The sequence below is a fragment of the Eleutherodactylus coqui genome, chromosome 10, assembly GCF_035609145.1.
Source record: "Eleutherodactylus coqui strain aEleCoq1 chromosome 10, aEleCoq1.hap1, whole genome shotgun sequence".
Lineage (NCBI taxonomy): Eukaryota > Metazoa > Chordata > Amphibia > Anura > Eleutherodactylidae > Eleutherodactylus > Eleutherodactylus coqui.
Genome location: NC_089846.1, coordinates 73,636,191 through 73,660,122, shown reverse-complemented (window position 1 = coordinate 73,660,122; position 23,932 = coordinate 73,636,191). Strand labels below are relative to the sequence as shown.

The 23,932-nt window shown below is 46.0% G+C and overlaps 1 protein-coding gene across 5 annotated transcripts; it reads right to left on the bottom strand.

The window, feature by feature from the left end:
- Positions 1–378: 378 nt before the first annotated feature.
- On the bottom strand, positions 379–23,912 carry LOC136580592 (zinc finger protein 502-like). Of its 5 annotated transcripts, none has more exons than XM_066581255.1 (9): positions 23,873–23,912; positions 19,595–19,734; positions 16,653–16,747; positions 14,760–14,855; positions 11,345–11,434; positions 9,888–9,971; positions 4,940–5,044; positions 3,429–3,523; positions 379–3,281 (listed from the first exon to the last, which is right to left on the bottom strand). In XM_066581255.1, exons 3-9 carry the CDS (start codon positions 16,681–16,683, stop codon positions 2,508–2,510), a joined length of 1,275 nt encoding a protein of 424 aa, XP_066437352.1. In that variant the 5' UTR covers positions 16,684–16,747; positions 19,595–19,734; positions 23,873–23,912; the 3' UTR covers positions 379–2,507. The 5 variants fall into 5 exon arrangements, with proteins under 5 accessions (XP_066437352.1, XP_066437355.1, XP_066437353.1 ...); XM_066581258.1 differs by having other exon boundaries at positions 19,595–19,731; positions 23,873–23,894; XM_066581256.1 differs by lacking the exon at positions 23,873–23,912 and adding an exon at positions 23,813–23,852.
- Positions 23,913–23,932: the final 20 nt, after the last annotated feature.

Genomic DNA, 23,932 nt, shown 5'->3' with positions numbered 1-23,932 from the left:
CTTTATCAAGTAGCCGCGAAGAAGGGAAGATCCGGAGTAGGCGAGTATATTCTGATTTTAGGTATCCCGCGGATCCGGACGGCTTCCATATGCTTCAATAGAAGCCTGCGGGAGCCGTCCCCGCGGGACACCCGCACCTAAATGGAGCATGTCCATTTTTTTTCATGCTCCATATTTTTATTAATTCACTTTTATTGACCCTCCCCGGGTATTTATCTACCCGCGGGTGGTCAATGCCTATGGGGTGCGGGTGATCCGCTGCGGATTTAAAATCATCTTTTGCCCGTGGACATGAGGCCTGAGGAAACTGATATTTATTGTCCCAACTATAAGACAAGGCGGTTGCTGAAGTTTATCAACAGAAGTGAAAACCGTCAATACTGGTAAATATTTTATTATTCTGTACGTTGCCCTATAGAGTATATTGCTCACTTTGTAAAGCGCCCCGCTGAGGCACTGCAACCAACACAACAGATCATTTCACCCGGTCACAGACCGGCACTGAAGGCCGTATCTTCCATGATTGCTTCCACTTTCAGGGCCAGGGGTCTTATTTCTGAGCATCATTCAAATTTATGAAATGGTTTAAACTTTTTACATACTTGCAGACATTAGTAGCACCTCTGTGACATAAAATAACCTGTAGTTCAAGTATTACAGCAGATCCAAAGTTAGATGAAACAAAGAGGACTCTTATACTAACCCAAGCACCAATCCAAATTAAAGAAAAAAAACTTAAAGGTGAGGCACACAGGAGTTGGTGAAATTTTTGATGTCTTTTTTCCTGAAGCCAGCAATAAATCCATTCTAGAGTACAAAGGAAGGATCAGTGGTACGCGCCCTCTTTTTAACCTCCAACCCTGTTTTTGTGTATATAAAAAAAACGGCATAAAAACACTGTGAACAAGATCTATTACATTACTATGCAAAAAATATTATTGGTATTGTAATGTTATCATCAGAAATACTACAGAGGGAGCAATCCATTATAGGGGCTGTACCAGAATTACAAGCTGTACTCTTTTACAGGATAGGGATAACTTGCTGATCGGTGGAGGTCTGACCGCTGAGGTTCCCACCGATCCTGAGAAGGAGTGTTCCGTGCCCCCTTCACATCAGTACAGGGACGTTTATGGTACCCACAGTGACGTTACATTAAAAGGATCACTGTCCGAGCGTGTGGGGTCAGCGCTCCATTTATTTCAATGAGGCTGACGGAAATACCTGAGCGCTTGCTGCACGGCTGTCTGCAGTCCCAATGAAAATGAATGGAGCAGCAGTGTGCTGATGAGACTTTGCTCTATTCGATCTCCCACTCCCTGCAGGGGGCGCAAGAAACCCACAGTGAGGAAAACAGGGGGCGGTGGGTGACTCAATGGTGAGACCCCCATTGATCAGCAGAACTTGTAATTCTGTACATCCCTTTAAGCAGGTCTACAGGAATGGTGAATATTAAGTGTTCATCGCACTTTGACTTAAAATTACATTTTTGTGCTGAAAAATCCCTCTAATGTCCTGGCGACTTCCTTCTAATTTCCTATCCATTACCTGCAGTCACATGAAATCTGCCTCTAGTAACAAAGAAAAAGTGGAAATAAGTGGGAGGATGTTGAAGTCTATGGAGAGAGGGGAGGAAGAGGTAGATTTAAAAAAGCATGCCGCAAGCTATTGGTGAGTGATTTACTGTCCAACAGCTATTGAAATCACATCCACACTGTTCAGTATTGTTCTCCATGATATCATGTCTGTGCTACAAAGAGAATATATCCTGCTCTTCCCTGTGCATACGGTATAGAAGACATCATAGCAGCAGGCTCTTTCCACCAACTCAAAGACAAATGGAAATTGAATACACAGCATGAAGAGAAAGAGAAACTCATATAGACATGCTGTTATAGCTAATGGTGTTTTACTGTGACTTATTCACAGCTCCGCTGCTCCGGACTGGTGTACGCTGTCCTCCATGATAATGTTATATCTCTGTGCTTTACAGAGCAGAATCTGCAGTTCTCTATGCACAGTATATAGTAGGCAGCCAATACTCCTCCCAACAGTCCGGAGCATCGAATATGCTGGCTGAAGAAGGGGGAAAATGGGGAAAACCACAGGATGCAAGTTATATAAGGGACAGAAACCGTGTTATACCTCATATACGCATGCACGACAGCTTATTCTGAAAAGTCTTCTGAAAGTGCGAGTACACTTTAAATTTCAGGTTGGTGTCCCATGGGGAAAATCTGTGGATTTCACGAACACTACATGAAAAGTATACTGTCTTAAGATTAAAAAAAAAAAAAACTGAAATCCTACCCCCAGCCCTGCAGTGTTGCTATTATTTTGCTCCCTCTTATAAGTACACTGACATCTGATAGGGTGATAACAATTACTGCTAGTTAATCTGCTAAAGTGGAGTTCCATTTCTACATATTACAAATGTACAGTATAAAAATTCTGTTCATTAGCAGTAACACCAATTTACATCACGCCAACTACAGGGTATGCTGGTTTTATAAAATTATGTATGTGGGTAAGCTTTCATTAGTTGGCATACACTGTACAAGCTGCTGGTCTCTTCTGTGTGTTTCCTTGTGTCGATTGAGATCGGACTGGTGGGTAAAACATTTACCGCACTCCGAGCAGTCAAAGGGCTTTTCACCCGTATGAGTTTTTAAGTGACGGTTTAGAGCCGAAGTCTGACGAAAGCATCTACCGCACTCAGGACAAGGGAATGGCCGTTCCCCAGTGTGAACCCTGATATGCCTAATGAGGCAGCCATTGTAGAGGAAGCCCTTCCCGCACTGCGGACAGACATGCGGCCGCTCCATCCTATGCGCTCGTATGTGTCTGTCACAAGAGGCCTTGGAATTAAACAACTTTTCGCATTCGGTGCAAGGAAAAAGCACTTCCCCAGCGTGGAGCCGCAGGTGCATTTCAAAATTGATTTGCTTGGCGAAACCCTTGCCGCAATCTGGACACTTTAGTGGTTTATCTCTCATGTGCGTCAACGTGTGTCTATCGAGACTTGACTTGGTGTAATAAGATTTGCCACAGTCGGCGCAAATCCAGGAACTTCCTTCCTTGTGACCTTTCATGTGCATCTCCAGGTCGGATAGTGAGGTAAAGCACATCGAACACTCAGAGCAAACCTGAATCTTCTCTTCCATCTCATCAATCAAATCATCTTCTATGCTTATTGCGTCAGGGAGATGTGCCCCAAACTTGGAGCCCATAGACGCCGGCCTGTTGTGAAGTGCCTGGTTTTCAGGAAACTCCGATGGGTTCTGGGAAGTTTGATGAGGGACAGAAGAGTAGAAGAAAATGTTAGACCAGGTTTCTTCTCATTAAATTTAATCAGTCATTCTTTAAAAAATCCCCCCCTAGATTATGCCCTATGGCATACGAGGACTTGGTCAGGTTTGATTGCTCACCTTTACGCTCTTCACGAGCCAGACGTTGACTGGTCTATTCCGATTCTGAGCACTTTTGGTCTCCACCGGGGTGAGTACATCGTGAATTAACCAGTCTGCCAAAAAGTAAAAGACAAACAGCCACAAGTAAAAACAACCGATCACTTTCTGTTTAACGACACGTACTTCTGTAAAGTCTCCTTCTGGGTTGTCCAAATCAAGGCAGGCAATCGGATCGGATTGGTTTTGAGCATGTAGTATAATGTCTACTCAACCACTTAGCCCAATCAGACGTGTTGCCTATGGTGGAGAAAAGGCCTGCGTTCTGCAAATCTAGAGTTCCAACCACTTAGACCCTCATGGATCACAAATGTCCCCAAATGAATGGAGCCGTGTTCAGGTGTGTGCTTTAGGCTCAATCAGTACATTCCGGTTGCACATGCATTGGTGGTTTCATTCATGTTAGATGGACTGCTGCAGATAGAGTACAAGCACTGGGATATCGGTCAGTTACATGGCTGACCAACGCAACATTAATTCGGGGACAATGAAGACCCCTGTTCTCATGATGGGTGGGGATCAGACCCCAGCAATCAGTATGTTGTCCCCTATCCTACGGGATAACTTATTTTGGTGGGACAACCTTTAAGGCTGAACATTTTTTTTCCTTCAAATACAATGTGAAAGATTTGTAGCAATTTGCACATTCTGATCCTTGTTCACTGTAAGCAGCCATTACTGTTCAGCATGGGGAGCATTTATAACTTGCACTCTATTCCCCAGGCAGTCTGTGATGTTAATAGACAAGTGGGAGTTACCAATCTTCTTGTCAATGGGCTCCCTACAGTCCAATCAGTGCTGACAATGCAAGACAGTACCCCATAGAGGCGCTGTTGTCCCATACACAACAGATTGGGCATTACATCGTCCTACTAGACAGTACCCCATGGAGGCGCTGTTGTCCCATACACAACATGTTGGGCATTACATTGTCCTACCACACAGTGCCCCATAGAGGCGTTGTTGTCCCATACACAACATGTTGGGCATTACATTGTACTAGTACACAGTACCGTATAGAGGCGCTGTTAGCCCATACACAGCATGTTGGGCTTTACATCGTCCTACTAGACAGTACCCCATGGAGGCGCTGTTGTCCCATATACAACATGTTGGGCATTACATCGTCCTACTGCACAGTACCCCATGGAGGCGCTGTTGTCCCATACACAACACGTTGGGCATTACACCGTCCTACTACACAGTACCCCATAGAGGCGCTGTTACCCCATATACAACATGTTGGGCATTACATCATATTACTACACAGTACCCCATAGAGGCGCTGTTGTCCCATACACAACATATCGGGCATTACATTGTCCTACTACACAGTACCCCCATGGAGGCGCTGTTGTCCCATACACCGCACGTTGGGCATTACATTGTCCTACTACACAGTACCCTATAGAGGCGCTGTCGCATACACAACATGTTGATCATTTCCATTCTAATTCCTTGCATCTACAAACCTGCAGAGTTTTCATCTCCTTTAGGCGTCAGTTGATCGCTCTTATGACCATCTTCTTCATCGTCGTCATCATCATCAATATTGATTACAATTGTGGCCTCTGATTCTGCAACATGAAACACGTCTAATGAACATCCAAGATGAATCCCTACTGGAGCTACGGACGATTCCTATGAATACCTCCTCCCTGATACGGTATTCTGTAGGCACTCGGCAGCGGGTGGCCACAATACTACGGACTACCCTACTTGGCATAAAGAAAAACTCTTTAATAAAGGGTTAATGCCCCCAATAGTAACCGATAAGATTCATTTGTGCACAAAACATCGAAACAGATTTTACCGAAACATTCCTTCGGCTTCTCATGACTAAGAGAAGTCAACTGATGCCAGAATACAACCAGCCCACATCTATCATCAACGCTGTGGCTGCGAGGACCCAACCACACGGGCTGATAACTGGCATGTCAACCAGTGGACGCTCACTGCCACACGGGAAACAATTGGCTTTATGGAGATGAGCAATGGTTAATGCGACGGCTCCTCCCGCAGAGTTGACACTCATTAGCGGACATTGTGCTCACACAGGGGGATGCACAGCCGACAGCGACAATGTCTATACACCAATGAGCTGCTCTGCCGACAAGAGAGTTCCCTCATTCACTGGCCGATCATCAGGGAACCGTCATGTCTATTATCGGCTTTCGTAAATGCACTTTAACCCCTTCCAATCCAATTTGTATCCTGGTTTTTCTAGGGGGCTTACTCTTTTCTGCTGTTATTAGAGATGAGCGAGCGTACTCGGCCACGCCCCTTTTTCGCCCAAGCGCCGCGATTTTCGAGTACTTCCGTACTCGGGTGAAAAGATTCGGGGGGCGCCATGGGTGAGTGGGGGGTTGCAGCGGGGAGTGGGGGGGAGAGGGAGAGAGAGGGCTCCCCCCGTTCCCCACTGCTACCCCCCGCTCCGCCACGCCTCCCCCCGCCCCCCGAATCTTTTCATCCGAGTATACGGAAGTACTTGAAAATCGCGGTGCTCGATCAATTACTCGAAACGAGTAGGTTCGCTCATCTCTAGCTGTTATACAACAATGCTATATGCTGACTAGAGCCAGTACTGCATGAGGTGACCACGTTGGATAGGCTCCGACAGCAGAGAGGCTGGCAATATACAGTAAGAGAACCCCGACGGACGTCTTCCAACATTGGAGCTGCACAGCCTCAAATCATAATATCTTCAGAGGTCAGAGTGGATTGGAAAGGGTTAAACCCCTTAGTGACCAGCCTATTTTTCGCCTTAACCCCTTAGTGACCACCAATACGCCTTTGACGGCGTGCAGCTCCAGGACATGTATGAAGGAAGATCGGGGATGATTTTCCTCCATACATCATAGCTGCCGGCTGTTTTGTTACAGCCGACTCACGCCGGCAACAGCTTCGTTAAGCCGTGTGGCTTAGCGGAGCTGTTAACCCTTTAAATGCCGCTGTCAATTCAATTTTTTTTTCAGGGATTTCGTATGGCCCCATGCGGGTGTCATGGCAGCCGGGAGCCTTCTGAAAGGCATTACTTTATACTCCCAGGAGCGATCAAAGCATCGCAAGTTTTACTGATCATTAAAAAACAAAACAAAAAAAACAACCTTTTGCCATATTTATGAAAAAAAGTAAATCTAAATAATAAAACAAAAATACACATTTGGTATCTCTGTTTCTGTAAAAGTTCGATCTATCAAAAAGTAACGCGTTATTTATCCCGCACAGTGAACATCAGAAAAAAAATAAAGAACACCAGAAATGCGCTTTTTTTGGTCACCGTGTCAAAAACAAAATGCAATAAAAAGCGGTGAAAAAGTCGTATGTATTCAAAAATGGTACCAACGGAACTAGAAATGGCTCTTGCACAACTATGTCGACGGAAAAATGAAAAAGCTATTTTAAGATGGCACCAGAAAATAACTACAAAAAATTAAATATCTTTGAAAAAAAATACAAGTAGTACAGCAAAAAATAAATAAATAAATACTATACAAGTTTGGTATCATAGTAATCGTACTGACCCATAGCATGGTCATTTTTGTTGCAGTTTGTGCACCGCAGAAAGAAGACGCAGCCAAAGATGGCGGAATTTCATTTTCCCCATTTAAATTTTTTATTAAGTTTTTTAGTACATTAAATAGTACCATTGAAAAACACAACTAATCTAGCAAAAAACAAGCCCTCATACAGCTACGTCGATGGATAAATAAAAGGGTTATGATTCTGTAAGGGTGTGTGGGGGAGTAACGAAAATTGAAAAAAAAAAAATTATATCTTGGTCACTATGGGGTTAAGGACCAAGCGATTTTCATTGTTGCATTGCAAGAGCCAGGACTCGCTGGCAGCCATACGGGGGCTTGTATATTTTAAATTATATTATAATGTTTACAACTGTCATTACATTTTTGGGTGGGGCATGCAAAAGAAAATGTCCAGAAATTCTGCCCTTATTTTGGGGTTTTGATTTTACAGCGTTCACCATTCAGTAAAAGTATCATAACTTTCTTGCCTGACTGGTACGTTTACTGCGACGCCAAGTTTATAGAGATTTTTACATTTTTTTTTTTTTTACACTAATTTTGCACAATATAAACATTTTTAAAGAAAAACATTAGAATCTGCGCTGCTCCATGCGCAGGTCCAGAACACTTATTTTTCCGGCGGTGGAGCGGTGTGAGGGCTTGTTTTTTTTGCAGGAAGAGTTGTAGTTTTTATTGGTACTACTTTGAGGTGAATGTGAATTTTGGATTACATTTTTTGGGAACAAATGAAAAATAGCAATTCTGGAGTTTTTAAATGCACTTTTACAGATTTAGGCCTTAGTCAGACGGGCGTTTTTTCGCGCGATTTGCGGATCGCATGACGGATGCGCATCCGCAAATCGCGTGACCGGTGCGCGCAAGTCGCCCGCAAATCTGCTCCTAGCCGCGTTTCATTAGATACGGGCCGGAGCTGTCCAGCGCATTGTATTCAATGGAGACGGCAATACAGCCGTCTCCATTGAAAGCAATGCGCTGCGGGCGAGCCCGGGATGAATTGTCGGTGAGGGCTTAAATATATAAGCCCTTCCCTGCAATTCATCCTAAAATGTGTAAAAATAAAAAAAAAAAATTGTATGCTCACCTGCCTGCAGCCGGAGCTCCGAGCGGCCGTCCTGCAGTGGGTGTGAAGGGGGTGTGAGTCAGACCTGCCCCCTGATTGGCTCAGCGCTGAGCCAATCAGAGGCATGCCTCACTCACACCCATTCATGAATGGATGTGAGTCAGACCTGCCCCTGATTGGCTGAGCGCTGAGAGGCAGCAGTCACTCACCCATTCATGAATTCATGAATGGGTGTGTGAGTGTTTTCAGCCTCTGATTGGTCAGGCTGTGACCAATCAGAGGCAGATCATTCAGCAGTGCCAAGAAGCAGTTCAGGAGAACTGACAGCGGCCGCGGCTGGACTCCGGCTGCAGCGGAAAGGTGAGTATACAATTTTTTTTTATTTTAAACACATTTTAGGATGAATTGCAGGGAAGGGTTTATATATTTAACCCCTTCCCGACAATGCACCCCGCGCACGCCGGCAGCCCATTGCTTTCAATGGAGCGGCTGTATTGCCGCTCCATTGAATTCAATGGGCAAACATCGTTCTTCTCTGCCACAGCTGTTACAGCTGTGGCAGAGAAGAATGATTTGTCTTCTATATGTTCTCAATGGGGTCAGCGCTGCTGCCGCCGGCCCCATTGAGCGCATATACAGAAGAGAACAGGAATCGCAGATCGCGGATAGGTGCGATCTGCGATTTTTTGTTCTATAATTTATCGGACGAGCGCATAAAAAGCGCTCGTGTCCGATACCATTGCAAAGCAATGGTTTTATAAAATCGCCGGACGCATGCGCATGCGCAAATCGCGGCAATAAACGCCCGTCTGACTGAGCCCTTACAGTAAGTTAAATAAAATATCGTCGTTGTCCGAGTTGTTACAAACGCGGCAATGTCTATTATGTGCTGCTTTTTAAAAACATTTTTTGGTATTTTATCCATTTAAAACATGTTTTTGTGGGGGAGGGGGATGAGTATTTCTTTTTAAACCTGATTTTTTTGTCTTTCAATTAAACTTTATAGTACTTTTTCTAACACTATTTTTAGTCCCCCAAGGGGACTTGAAGATGCAATAGTTCAGATAGTACACTGCACTGCTTACGTAGTGCATTCTACTAAGCCAATGACATCAGCTTATTAGACTCTTTGGGAGGCGGGGACTAATAGGCTGAGTTACATGGCACATAGAGGCCTTTGTCAGGCTTCTGGAAGCCATGGGAGCCAATTAGTATCTTGTGATCGCACTGCGGGGTCAGATAGCTGGCAGAAAGAGCCCCCCTCCATGCCATCTGTTTTATGCTACAGCTGCAATTGATTGTGGCATGTGAAGGGTTAAACTACTAGGATCTGAGGTTTCTCCTCTGCTGGCAATAAGAGCAGGAGCCCTGTTGTCTGTAGTCAACCAAGCCACCTGTATGTGCAGGTTCAAACCCCATAGTGAAGTCAGTAACCCCCCCCCCCCCCCCCCCCCCCAAAAAAAAAAATTAAAATGAGATGTATTGTGGTCACAAAGGGGTTAAGAGTACATTACTAGGCACAGAGAATCAATAGAAATAGTTGGTTGTGGCTTTGCTGTGAAAACCTGATACGTTGTGGTTGTTTGGGGCAGAGGATGACTATTATGAGCGAGCAGGTACGGTGCTCAGGCCTCTTCAGCAGGTGGCTGGACGCTTTGCATCAGTCTGTACATTTCTTACATGCGACTCTGCAGTAGATTCACCTTCCGCATTGCAAATTTTAAAATCCGCACCATAAATTGACTCGCTGCAGAAGAGTGTTAAAACGGCCATAAATATGTGTCATGGGTAGTGCGGTAGGCGCCTCCAGCTAACCTTGTGGGAAGGGCTTCCTCTGCGACGCAGGATTTAGCTCAGGTTTCGTCTCCTGCTTTACTGGATCAGAAATCACATAAACATCTGCAAAAAGAAAACGAGGTAAAAAACACGGCGGAACATAAAGGGGTGCGCAGCCATTTTCTGCCATTAAGAACCTGGTAATTTCGGCACACACAAAAAAAATTTGCAATTTTTTTCCTCCGCTCCTGCCAATTTATTGTTCTTTGGGTTGAAATGCCATAAAAAGCATCAGAAATTCTCATCTGTTTATAGCACGATAGCGGTTATTGTCGGCCACACGGACAGCCAAGAGGCATCCAGCTTACTAAGAGGCGAACGTTTCCTGATGAAACTGGCGCATCTTACTGGCCTATAAAATGGAGGTTTTAACATGGCCGCCCTCACACCGGCGTCTGGCAAAGCTAAACGCCTAAAAATAGAACAGACTCCGCTAGAAAATTGCTGTGCTGGAAAGTGGCGCAATCGAGCGGCTGTCTGAGAGGCTCCATTGAAAACAATGGGAACGCTAAATCGCGATTAGCTTTCAGCGCCGTGTTAATCATGGAAAAAAAAGGCACTTGTATGAGAGAGGCCCAAGTCTCCCCCAACATACAGAACAAAACCCACACTTACACTTTGGCATCGCCCTCGTTTTTCGCAGGAGGAGTTGTATTTTTAATAGCCGTATTTAATGTGCTAAAAAACATTAGAAAAACCACTTGTGGGGAGGAACGGTAATAAAGATGCAATTCTGCCATTGTCTACAGTGCTGACCGTGCGTTATAAGGGACGCGTTCCTCTGCGGGTCAGCAAGACTGCGGCGACACCAAACTTATGTACTTACTACTTTTTACAACATGTTGTTTTGTATCACCGTCTTCTGAACCCCACAACTTCCGGATTGTTCTGCCATTGGAGCTGTGAGGGCTCGTGTTTGTGGCGTGAGAAGTCTGCTTTATTGGGGCATAAAATGTGGTGATCATTATGCTGTGAATGTTGGGAGGGGTTAGAGCTATTTCTTTGCTCCTGCTAAGGTTTCTGGCACATGAGCAGGTTTTCAGTCTGTGTTATCCGTTTAAGAGACAGACTAGACTCGGACAGCGTGGCAAGAGACACATACGTTTTATTGCTTTAAACCAAGCCTCGCGGCACGCGCCATTCTGATGAAACTTACAGGTGGACCTAGCTGGTTCAGGTCAGTGGTGACACCTAAACCACGGACAACGCTTTGATACCATCGGTGCGCGGGCCATACTTCATAAGAGATGCAAATAAAACTGGGCCTGGGTTTTTTTAGGGGCGACAAACTGAAGTTTAAAAATACAAGAAAAAAACCAAACAAACGAGCGGCATACAAAACCGCACACGTACAGAAAGCATCCGTTTTTACAGACAAAACACGGATCATTTTCCTCTAGCCTAAGAGGTAAACCAGGTGGATGTCGCTAACAAACCTTCTGGTAAGGTCTTGCTCTGTGACAAAGGACTCCGCTCAGGGCTAGTTTCTTCCTTCATTGTTGAGGTATCAGTAATCACATAAACATCTGCGTATCCAGAAAAAGGAAAAAAGTGAGTGAAACAAAAATGTTCAATAATAGAGTTAGGAATGAACTCTGCTTCCATCCACAACAGCCGTTCTTGTAGAGAACCTCCCGCCCCTCGGCACTGCAGACATTTTTCGTACCCGCCTTTAAGAGCCAGGACTTTGTTGTCTGGCCTGTAGGAGGGTTTACTTTTGCAGATCCAAGTTGTATTTTTTACTGGCCCCTGCAAGGCACCATATAAATATATACATCGACAGGAAGACAACCCACATACTGCTACATTAAGGAAAACCGAGACTTTTGTCCTTATTGTAAAATATTTCTAATCTTGTTCACTGGCAGGCACAGCTGAAGACTGAGGGTATAGCTACTGCCACTAGGAGGTGACACTAAGCAAAAGAAGTGTTAACTCCTTCTACCAGCTATAGGCTCCATTTTAACTAGTTCGTATGCCAGCAGTAGGAGCAGCTAAGTAGGATACATAATTAACAGTCATTCTGACAACAACATTATTAAAAAGACTAACTCTGTAGCACCACGTGCAACTGCAAAGAGAATTCTCCAAATAGGAGAACTATATGGGAAAGTACTGAGAACAGACTGGGTGGGTGTGGCCCCCCGAATGAACGAAACAGGAGATTTTACAGTAAGTACAAAAGTCTTGTTTCCTCATCTAGATCATTGGGGGACACAGCCGAAGACCTTGGGACGTTCCAGAGCAGTCCCTCGGGGGCGGGAAAGTATAGAAAGAGGACGCATGCCGTTAGTTTATAACCACTTGTAAAACACTTTGATCGAGAGAGTGAAAGCATCTGAAAGAGTTCATCTGAGAAAGGTGGATCTGCAAGGATCACACGAGATCCAGTTTGTGAAGAGCACGTTCTCTCGAAAGGACAAAATGAAGGCAAAATAAGGTCTTCATTGATGTGAAATCCCGAGACGACCTTAAGTAGGAAGTGAGGCACAGGACACAAGACCACTTTGTCCTGATGAAAGATGGTGAACGGAGGCTTTGGTGACAAAGCTGTAAACCCTGAGACCCATTAGATCAATGTTACCGCTACCAAGAAGGCCACCTCTCAGTTCAACAAACGAGCTGAAACTTCTCTTAATGGTTCGAATGGATGAGACTGCAAGACATCCAGTATGAGATTAAAGGTCCCAAGGAGGGACAGGTGAAGGATATGGAGGCGCAGCATGAGTGACGCCTGTAGAAAAGTCCAAACAGCCAATTTGGATTCCATTGGATGTTGGAAAAGTTTGGAGAGTGGGCATACGTGACCCTTTAGAGAACCAAGACTCAAACCCATATTCAGACCCTCCTATAGGAACGACAGGAGATGGCATAAAGAGAAATGCATAGGATGAAAATTGCATTGTTCACACCAGCAAAAAAAAAAATTTCCCAAATGCAATGATAAACCTGGAAAGAGGAGGCTTACCTAGCCTTCATCATGGTTTGAATGACAGGTTCTGCAAATCCACAGGATCTCAAAACCACAGCTTCAACCACCACGTCATTAATGCATAGGCAAATTTGGGTAAAATAATATCTTCCCGAAGAGGGAGGCGCCACAGAAAGTCGACTAACAGGTAGACTACGTCTGCATACCGCGCTCTGCAGGGCCAGACTGGGGTGATGCAAATCACTGGAAGACATTCTATCTTGATCTTCTTGAGAAGTCGTGGGATTATTAGGTATGCGGGAGAGATATACGGGAACCAGAATTCTGTCCATGGAACTATTAGAGCGTCTACCGCTTGAGCTTAGGGGTCCTGAGATCTGGCCACAAAAATTGGCAGCTTGCAATTGATTCTGAACACCAAGAGGTTAATGTTTGGATGACCATCCTTTGTCAAAGTTCCCAAAAGACTTCAGAATGTAGTTTCCATTCTCCTGGGTTGATTGACTCTCTGCAGAGGAGGTTAGCTATCCAGTTGTATATTCCCAGTAGGTGAACTGCTGAGACTAGGCTCCATTCCCTCTTCAGTACATCCTCAAACTCTGCATGAGGAAACCCTTCTGGAGAACGCTTTGGGCGTCTAAAGGAGAAAGACGCTGCTGATGTAGTCTGTGTCTGATCTGTAACTTGAAAGGTATCCCTTATGGCAACTATAAGGCTATCCACCATAGTGGAAATCTTTGCAGCCTGTTCATCTAGATCAGAAGGGGACTTGGAGTTCACCCCTCTGACCAACTAATCTCTGGAGAGACTGCAATTTCACCTTGAATGGTAGGGTCTAGTTCTCTTTCATGGTCTACCATGGACAAAATCCAGCAAAATCAAGTCATCTCCATCTGAGACGTTTTGACTGTCAGAACAGTCTAGTCTTCATAAAATAGCGGTAGAGGCCCTGGTCACGGGAGAGTGCCCACTCTGGTTCCGCGATTTGTTTAGGCTGGGCAGAAGGGGTGCCAGTAGTTGGTACTAGGACAGCCTGCCACGATAGAACGCAGTTAGAACAAAACTGTTCACGCTGGCCGTATGTACATTTAGTATTACAGCGAGAATATACATAGTATGTGCTTCAGTGTGTAGTCTTCTGATCTGGACCTGAAAATGGTGTTAAAAAACGGCAATTGTACAATTTACTATAATATAGACTGCAAGATGTACTGCAGGAGAGGCAACAGGGCAGGGGAGCCCGCCGCCGGGCAGAGCTTACTGAGGCCACAGCAGTGCTGTGCGATAATCGCGGGAAGCCTTGCTGTGAGAGTTGTAGCTTCTTATGAGGAGAAATGCGTGCAGTACTTCAGGTCCCAGCCACACCTCACAGAGAGACTAAAGTTATTAAAAGGACCTGGAGAGAGATGTGAAGGCAGAACTTGTATACCTGCGACCGAATCTGGGAAACCTGCCTGGGCCTGAGGGGTATAGCTGGTAGGAGGAGCTAACACTTTCTGCTTAGTGTCACCTCCTAGTGGCAGTATATATACACAAGGTCTTGCTGTGTCCCCAATGATACAGACAAGAAAATAAAAGTTATGGCTCTTGGAATGTAACAAAGAAAAAAAAAAGGTTTGTCCATAAGACCAAAAAATTAGTTAGTCCTGAAGGGGTTAATATGGAAATTTATGAGTGCATGCTCAAATGTGTTGTGACACTTGAATGATTTACAGTGACCCTCCGTTCCTGGGCAAACAAAGATGGTTGCACTGCTTCTCTGGCTACCCAATACACACTGTATAATAGTATGCATCGTTAGCCCAAGTCATTACATGCTGCTCTAATTGGCCGGCACTGGTCACGTGAGCAGCATAGTGTCTTCAACGATTCAAGGGGCAGTCTGACACGCAGGACACCTTGACTAGTCGGTGACTCACCTGAAGATTTGCACTCCTCTTCTACTGGAATGGTTATAATAACAGGTTTGCCTTCTTTTATCTGGGAATCAATGTCCGGTTTGATGATGGGGGATTCTGTCAACGAGAATTTAAATGAATAGTAATCAATAAATCAAATGCTGCCGAGTGCCTCAATGATCAGACGCAGATGATGCGCTTACAACAGAGAAGAGGTCGGCCCTACTGGCATCGACGGTTCACAGTAATGCTGTGACCAGCATCCCGCACACGGAGGGATGGCTACTGTGTTGCACTGCTGTAGACTTCCCTTTAATTTCATACAGGCACAACCCAAACCAACGGAGCGCTCCTGACACTGTTCCACCAGGTAATGGTGGTCTCAGCACCAGGATTTCCACCGATCCAAACGTTTTATTGCCAGATAGGTTTCTTTAACTCTTTAGTGACAAGGCCTATTTTAACCATGAGGAAAAAACGATTTTTGGGGATTTTAATCTCCACTTTTCAAAAGCCATAATTTTTTGTATTTTTCCTTCGACATGGCCGTATAAGGCCTTGTTTTTTTGCGTGGCGACCTGTAGTTTTTATAATGGATAGTAAAAATTTCTTTAAAGGGGTTGTGCCGCGAAAGCAAGTGGGGGTATACACTTCTGTATGGCCATATTAATGCACTTTGTAATGTACATCGTGCATTAATTATGAGCCATACAGAAGTTATCAGAAGTTATTCACTTACCTGTTCCGTTGCTGGCGTCCTCGTCTCCATGGTGCCGTCTAATTTTCAGCGTCTAATCGCCGGATTAGACGCGCTTGCGCAGTCCGGTCTTCTTTTCTGAATGGGGCCGCTCGTGCCGGAGAGCGGCTCCTTGTAGCTCCGCCCCGTCACGTGCCGATTCCAGCCAATCAGGAGGCTGGAATCGACAATGGACCGCACAGAAGCCCTGCGGTCCACCGAGGGTGAAGATCCCGGCGGCCATCTTCACCAGGTAAGTAAGAAGTCACCGGAGCGCGGGGATTCAGGTAAGCACTCTCCGGTTTTCTTTTTTAACCCCTGCATCGGGTTTGTCTCGCGCCGAACGGGGGGGCTATTGAAAAAAAAAAAAAACCCGTTTCGGCGCGGGACAACCCCTTTAAAAGCAGGGTGAGAAAAAAAACATCACATTGTTTCTTTTTCTTTAGGCCGAATGCACACGGATTCTGCATGTGGGAACCCACATACCTGTCCAGATTCTTCACATGTGCAGTAAGGATTATGCTACACTGTCGCTAGTCAACTACATGGATTTTGCGACCTTACAGCAAAGATGGTTGTGGAAGGGCCACGGATCGGACAGCAATTGTTTTCCACTCATGGACAGGAAAAAGTGATATTCAATAGCATGTTCTGTAATTTTTGTACTTCTGTCTTTCTGTATCCCCCCTGTCTTTGTAGGCACTAAGGAATATGTTAGCACTATGCAAATAAAGATTATTATTATATGTGGGGTTTCTGAAATTTTTTTTCATACAAATAGTGGAAAATGCGCAAAAAGGGTTTGTTTTTTTTTTCTCCTTTTTTTTTCTCACCTTTTATATCCCTGTAGGGTACTTGAACCATGACAGCCACGATCGATATGATAATGCAATGCATTGCAGGACTTCTGTTCTGCAATGCCTTATTGCTTACAATAGCGATCATAGGCAGTGGCAAGTCAGGACACCAGTATGTAGGGGGTTAACAGCAGGGGTCACTGTCATTATGTACCCATGCTGTTGCAGCGGGAGACTAGCTATCGGTCACAGCCGGCTCCCGCTGCAGGATAGTGCAGGGTTAGCTTCTCATCTCACGCCATAAGTTTACATCTTGTTGCGATAAAGGGTTAAAAAGAACACAGGCTTTCATGTTGCCCCCTGGAGGATCTTGTTACTGACCCGCAGGGCGCATGTTCTCCGCAGGCTCCATCCTCTCTTCAGCTCTTTACTTCGTTCAATCTTGGTAATGACGTCGGGCTTTATATGGACACAACCTGTTTATGACCAGAGAAATAACATCCCATTAGCTTCTATCATGCACTGCTAACAAGGGGCAAGACTGGGTGAAAACACCGCATCCTCGTGAAGCTTCCTCTAAGCAGGACAAAGTGACCTAGCGGTGCGAGGCATTACTGTTATTTACGCATAAACCAACCCACTCCCAGAAAGTATCCTGCATATCCTCTAAACTAGCCACGCCGCAGCTGTTGCTGCATATCAGCTAGAGCAGGTTAGTACAAGCTCCCTTCCCGCACAGGGGTTGGACAATGCTTCACTTATTAAGGACACAGCCATTCTGGTTCTTAGATATTTTTTCCCTCTTTTGTAAAAAAATCCCGCCATCGCCATCTGAGGACTCGTTTTTTTACGGGACGAGTTGTACTGAGAACCTTTAAAAAAAATTACTAAGTGGGGTGACATAAGAAAAAAAAAAAAGGTATTGCACTATATGAAAACAGCCGACTGAGTACGAGCGCATCAGCATGCAAGTGCAGGTACTCCTTATAAAGTGGGAAAGTTTTTTCCCCTTTTAATATTTTAATGGTTTGCTATTAAAAGCCATGTTACTCAACTGATTTACGCTTATATTTTTTAGTCCCCATAGGGGACCCAATCTGTCAATTATCTGGTCGCTTATAAGATATACTTCAATACATTAGGACTGCAGACATTTTATTCATCCCTGCCAGAGGCATGTCTTATTAGACAGAGATAATAGCAGCCATGGGGTGCCATGACACATCGCTCCTTCTGTCGGGCCACTTAAGTGCTGCTGTCAGATTTGAGACCTGTCCTTTATAAGCGCAGGGTCATTTTGTTACATTCGCAAGTCTTACACGGAGAGCACGGGGGTCTGGCAGCTCTCCAGCGTCACCTCCCTATACAGACTCCTCTTCCTCTTCTAAAAATCTCCATTCTGCTTTACAGAAATAAATTGCAAAATCATCAGAATCACAATCATCCTGAAAACAGAAGAGAAACCAATCCATTATTATTCTGACTACTCGTTGATCCGAAGGAAGTCTGACCCTCCTCCAAGCTATAAGCAGTTACAACGTAGCAAGCATTCTACTAGTATCAGACATAAACCTGCCGGATGGATCAGTGGAGAAGAACAAGACCACCAACACAATTGTAGGACTTTCACAGCCATTCTGACACAAGCTGAATGCACTTTGACGGGCTGCCAGATTACACTCCGTACATGGTCCAACAGTTGGCACATTACCCCTACTTATGATCCTACTAATGCTGATGGACCAAACTTACATCATAGTATAGGGCAGACTCTATACTTTAACCCCTTCACACCCCAGGATGTGCATTTACATTCAGGCATGTGGGGTTTGTATGGAACAGGATGGGTAGCCAATCCCGCTCCATGCACAATGGGCGTCGGCTGTTTTTGGTAGTCAACACCCCCCAGCACGGTCTGATTAGCATGAATGCTGATCACAGCGGTTAACCCTTTAAATGTTGCAGTCAATTCTGAGAGCGGCTTTTAAATGCCCCGATCGGTATTCTGAGGTCCTGAACAGACACTCTGCAATTCGATTGTCAGTTGCCATGGCCGATTTTCCCATCAAACCCCGCCTGTGGCATATCTTGATTGTCTATCTACCAGAATGCGGTATAATGCAATACTATGGTATTGCATTATACTCTATCAGTCATCAACCTATAGTAAGTTAAGGTCCCCCATGCAATCCACAACTGTAGCAATATAAATCACAGGATGTCCCGCACAAAAAGAGCCCTCGCACAGCAATACTGATGGGAAAATACAAAACTTATAGCCATCAGGAGATGGCGGCAGAAAACAATCTTTTCCCCCAAGTATTTTTTTTTTTAGAATTAGTACAGAAAAAATATATGGAAATTGGTATTGTCATTGTACCAACCTCCAGAATAAAGTTGACACTTTTGCTGCAGCATGTCCACAGTAAAAACAAATCCCCCCCCCCCCCCCAAAAAAAATGGCGGAATTGCGTGGTTTTTTTTGCATTTCACCCCACTTAGAAAATTTTGGTAAAGTTTTTCAGTACATTAAAACAGAACTACTGAAGAATACAACTTGTCCCACAACGCAACAAGCCCTCAGACAGCGACATTGAAGGACAAATTTAAAAAAAAAAAAAAAAAAAAGCATAACTTTTAAGATGGTGAATAAAAAACGAAAAATGGTGGGGAGGAGGTAGGGAGGAAAAGACCCCATCAATAAGGGGCTAAATGCCTCAATTTTTCACGAGGACTTGGATACCTTTTATTCAATGATAGCAGGGAGCTTCATGGTAACGTGATACAACCTTGTGGGCGAGATATATATTCTATGGTAGATAGAACACTTTCACTGCAGGATTAGATGCCACGTACCCCTTTGGGGCGTATTTTTACCTACATGCATCTCATGTGAAAGCTCCCGTTGGACACCATCAGCTTCACATACAGGCGTTCTGTAGCCACGATTTTGTAGCCCGTGTGAAACAGGACTTATGGTCATATCAAAGCTTTTGTATAAAAACGGTACGCACTGCAAAAAAGGACGTTTTTTGACAAACTACATATATTAAAATGTATTTGCGAATTTCCTGCGCCGCTTTTTCCATAAGAACGCCATTACATCGGGGGAATTTGACTGAGGACAAGATGCACGTGAATTGGGCCGATCTCACCGTAAAGGGTGTTGAAACAAATTAGATTTTCTCTTCCCACTGACTTCAAGTAATGAACATCGGTGACTATAGAGCAACTTATAGAGCTCGCCACCATTTGGAGGTGCACAGAGTGATACCCCTTTAGTGACACCACCACACTAGTAGTAGCACCAATATAATACCTACCGTGGTAATGTGTCTAACAGGACAACAAAACCCGCCAGTGGTCTGCTCATTCATGCTCTTGCGTCCTCTGTAGTTTGTATCTTGCTATTGTGCTGGATGAGTCTTCAGGTTGTGTGGATTTACAGGTCGGCCGGATCCTACTGAAATACAACAGCGGGTTAGTGTCATCTGGAAGGAACAGCAGTACAGAGCATCGGCTACTAGGCTTATGACCACTGGTGGAGGTGGGGCTACCGGGGAGGGAGGACCTCATAGTGTTGGGTCTCCGATTACAGCCCCAACTCACAGATCAAACAGAGCGTCTCTCATTCAGGCAGACCAGTCCATGTATCACACAACCAACCGTTCAGATAGGATAATAGCATGTAATATCACCTCTCCCCTCAGCCGAGTCCACACCCGTCCCTAATCAGCCCCCCAACCGAGCCCAAACCCCCCCATAACCGAGCCTGCACCCTTTTGTAATAATCACACCCTCCTGGCCGAGCCCACACCATTCTCTAATAGTACTTCCCCCTGGCCGAGCCCGCACTCTTCTCTAATGTCATACTACCCAGCCAAGCCCACAGCCCTAATATCACCCCTCGGCCGAGTCCGCACCCTTCATCATCAGCTGCCCCAACCGAGCTCGCACCCTTCTGTAATAATCACACCCTCCGGGTCGAGCCCACACCATTCTCTAATAGTACTCCCCCCCCCCCACCACCACCACCACCGAGCCCGCACTCTTCTCTAATGTCATACTGCCCAGCCAAGCCGACAGCCCTAATATCACAACCCCTGGCCGAGCCAGCGTCTTTCTCTAATATCACACCGCCCGGCTGAGCCAGCACCCCTTTCTGACTCCAGGGGCTCCAGAAGTCACAACCTCCAACTGCAGAAGGCTTGGTCTACTTTAAAATATATCAAAAGTGTCCATGTCTTCTCCTCAGAAACAGAACCTTCCTGTTCGCGGACTTCTAGTGCTTTGTATCCCCATTGCAGTCATGGAGGCTGAATTGCAATCCCAGACACAGCCCATGAAAAAAGAAAAACCCTTTCTTCCAACCCAGGCATTGAAAAACATCTACTTCCGCTTTTTTCCTTCACACTAACGAATGCGAATTGTGTATTCCGCAAGTGGAAGAAAAATCGCAGCATGCTCTATTTTGCTGCAGACGGCCTCCATTGAAGTCAATGGAGGAGTCTGGCCCACAGCCCATATGTAATTAACACTGCATATCGGCTACGGTACCCCGCAATCGTTTATTGCTGGTGCGAGAAATACAAACCTTGAAAAAAGAAGCCTGTACTGCGCATGACTGACAGTGAGCGTCCGCGGTGATCCGCAATACGGAAAATTCAGGTAGGCAGGTGTCACAGCCGAAATCTGCTAGAAGCCTCCAGCATGCCAAATCCGGTTGGCCTGTGTGACCCTTAGGGTTTTGTCATACGGAGCCAATCGGTTTCACACATACAATACTGGACTGAAGGTGTTTCCCTTTGTTTTCAACCGGAAGCATCGCATCGCACATTTTATAATGAGCGACGCGTTCCGAGGAACGTGAAAAAAATAGGATATGCAGCGATTTTTTCCGCTCGCAGCATTGCTCACATGTATGACTCTATGACACTCATGTGTAATCTTAAGTAGTAACATGTCAGAGGGCTAAGTCTGTGTGTAAATCCCAGCAAGATGATAGGAACCGACAACACCCTTTAAGGACGCCATCTCTTAGTGTGGGTTTGTGCAGTGGAGGACGTCAAGGAGGGTAAGCAATAGCGTGTTCACATGGTGGAAACGGACGCAGATTTTTCTGTATGGGTTCTGCCTCTAAAACCTCCTGCAGAAATCTGGAGCTATGCCACGCTTTAGAGCTGTGAGGGCAAAAGCCGTGACGTGATTCCATAGTGCCAGGTCAGTGAAGCAAGTCTGTCAGTTTTTAGGGTTTTGTGGAGGACTTGCGCACGGATTTAGCCGGTAACACCACTTATATGGCATCTTGTTGCGTACTCTGCAAGAGGAGCTCACCAATTCACAGGGTCATATTTCTGGCACAGTTGTTAGAGGAACCCACATCGGATCCCACCAGGTGAACCCTAAACCTCGCATCTCCGCATTCAGTGCTACAGTCCCAAGCGTTCGTTAGTTTCGTATCGGGGCTCACAGCGGCTGACGGGCGCGATAACCTGGTATCAAGTATAGTGGTAGACAATGTCCGCCTTCAGCAATGAGAGCGTCGGGATTGCAGCCACAGAGAACAGAATGTGCCACCAGCTGGGCAGTAACACGCGATCCATGCAGGAGGGACAGCGAGACCCAAGCGATCAGAGGCACGAGCACTTCACTTATTTAGGACCTGTGCGAGGTCGTCTGAGCAGGTAACATGGTTGGCTGGGCAGTGTAACGGGTCATGTACTTTACCCGGGTACATACAGGTGGCACCCTCACAACGGCACTCGTGCCATGTTCATAACCTGTGGCTGATCTCACCCATTAATCGGAGCAGAGGAGTCTATGCTGCCATTTTCTCCCCACTACCGCTCCATGTGAAGACCCTCCTGTGAAGAGACAGTTTTATCTGCGCTGCTTTTGTCATTTTTCCTCCAATTTGCATTGGCTGGAATTATTTTATGGACCAGTCTTCGACGTACAGAAGGTAACCTGTGACCCATCCCAGATCCATGTCCCACACGTGTCGCTACACGCTCAGCTGAGAACTCAGCTTTTGACCTCAGTTTTCGGAGCCCCCCGACCAAGGTTTTAGTTTCTGCGACACCTCAATTGACCGTTAGCCACTTTCTCGCAGCGCAGAACTTACACTGCAAAAATCTGGACAGCATTGTTATGACAACAGCCGCGCCTGCCACCCCCAACAAGGGGCGAAATCCGTGGCGTATAACCAGCGCTGTTGGCTGGAAAACCCCGCTGCCATTTGGTGAAACCACAGTCGCTGACATTGTACTGTATTCAGCGGTGGAATTTGTGTGTGCGAGCCCGGACCATGTATGAGCACCGTGCGCTCTCCCATGTACAGGACCACGCATCGACGCCGTGCACTGTCCCATGTACAGGACAACGTATGTGCACAACACGCCCTCAGCGCTGCAGCTACAGGAAGGGGACGACTGCTAGATGAGCAGAGCGCCACTTAGTACTGGGGTAAGCAGTTTGCACCAGAAGAGTGCTGCTTGTTCTCCACCGCTGTGCGGCCAGCAGAGAATGACCCCCACTGTAAGAAACGACACAGAAGCCCCCGTTACGCCCTCCGTCACCCGCAATTACTTCAGTAGGAAAACAAACAGTTGCGGTTTCCAGAACGCTCAATGGTTTCGCCTCCGCACGCTCGCCATCTTGTCCTACGGAGGGGGGTATATCCAGGATATCACGCCGTCATGTATTACCCCGCTTGCACAACTGACGCATTACCAACTGGCAATTATTATTATATTTATTTTTAAGGGTTGTTCAGCTTTTTTACGGGATTCCAAGTTGAAGAATATCCGTGCAGCTCTAACAAGTGCGCACTCACGGGCGACCGCGTCACAGGTATTCACAAGCAGCATACAGCACTGGACTGGCGCCAGGGACGATAATGTCCACCTGCTTTATGGTTTTGGGACAAAATAAAAAGCGCAGCCACCAATGATTTTAACAATCGTAGAAGCGGTTTCCGTGCGCAGGGACGAGCAGCTGGGGGGCAGCAGCGAGCGCCAATGCTTGCAGCCCATCACATCTAATTTATGCTTGAAATGGGTGTAATCAGCGTAGCCCTGCGCCGCTGCAGGAGGCATCAGATTTGGGGCAGGACGCTCCTGTAGACGCTTGATCCTCGTCATAGTTTTGTCATCGTCCGGACAGCGCATGAACTGCAACTAGACCTTGTTGTGTATGTCCCAGAGTGCGCCATACAGATATCCGCCTCCCTGTAGATATTCCGGGGGCTTCTAGGTGGAAATCGAACAATATGGGGGTCACACAGCGCCAGACTGTCCACACGACCGGGCGCAATGTGTTGCTGGAACCAAAAATCGTGCTGCTGGCGACCCCCAGCAAAGAAAGATGGCTGCACTACACACTGTGACGAGGGGGCCACTAGATGTAAGCGCACACAGCCACAGAAGTAGCACTTATACAACCTTATGTACCCCAATACTGCATCACATGGCACAACACCCCCCTTCAGGGTCGCCTCTGCCACTCCACAGTGCACAACATGCAGCCCCTATAATGCTGACCTCATGGCCGCCCAGAAGCCCGCACACCACACAACCACAAGACCAGAGCGGTTACCATACCTGCTGCTGCCACAAATAAAGGTGACGTACAGGAAGAGCGCCCTCATTGGTCAGCTACCG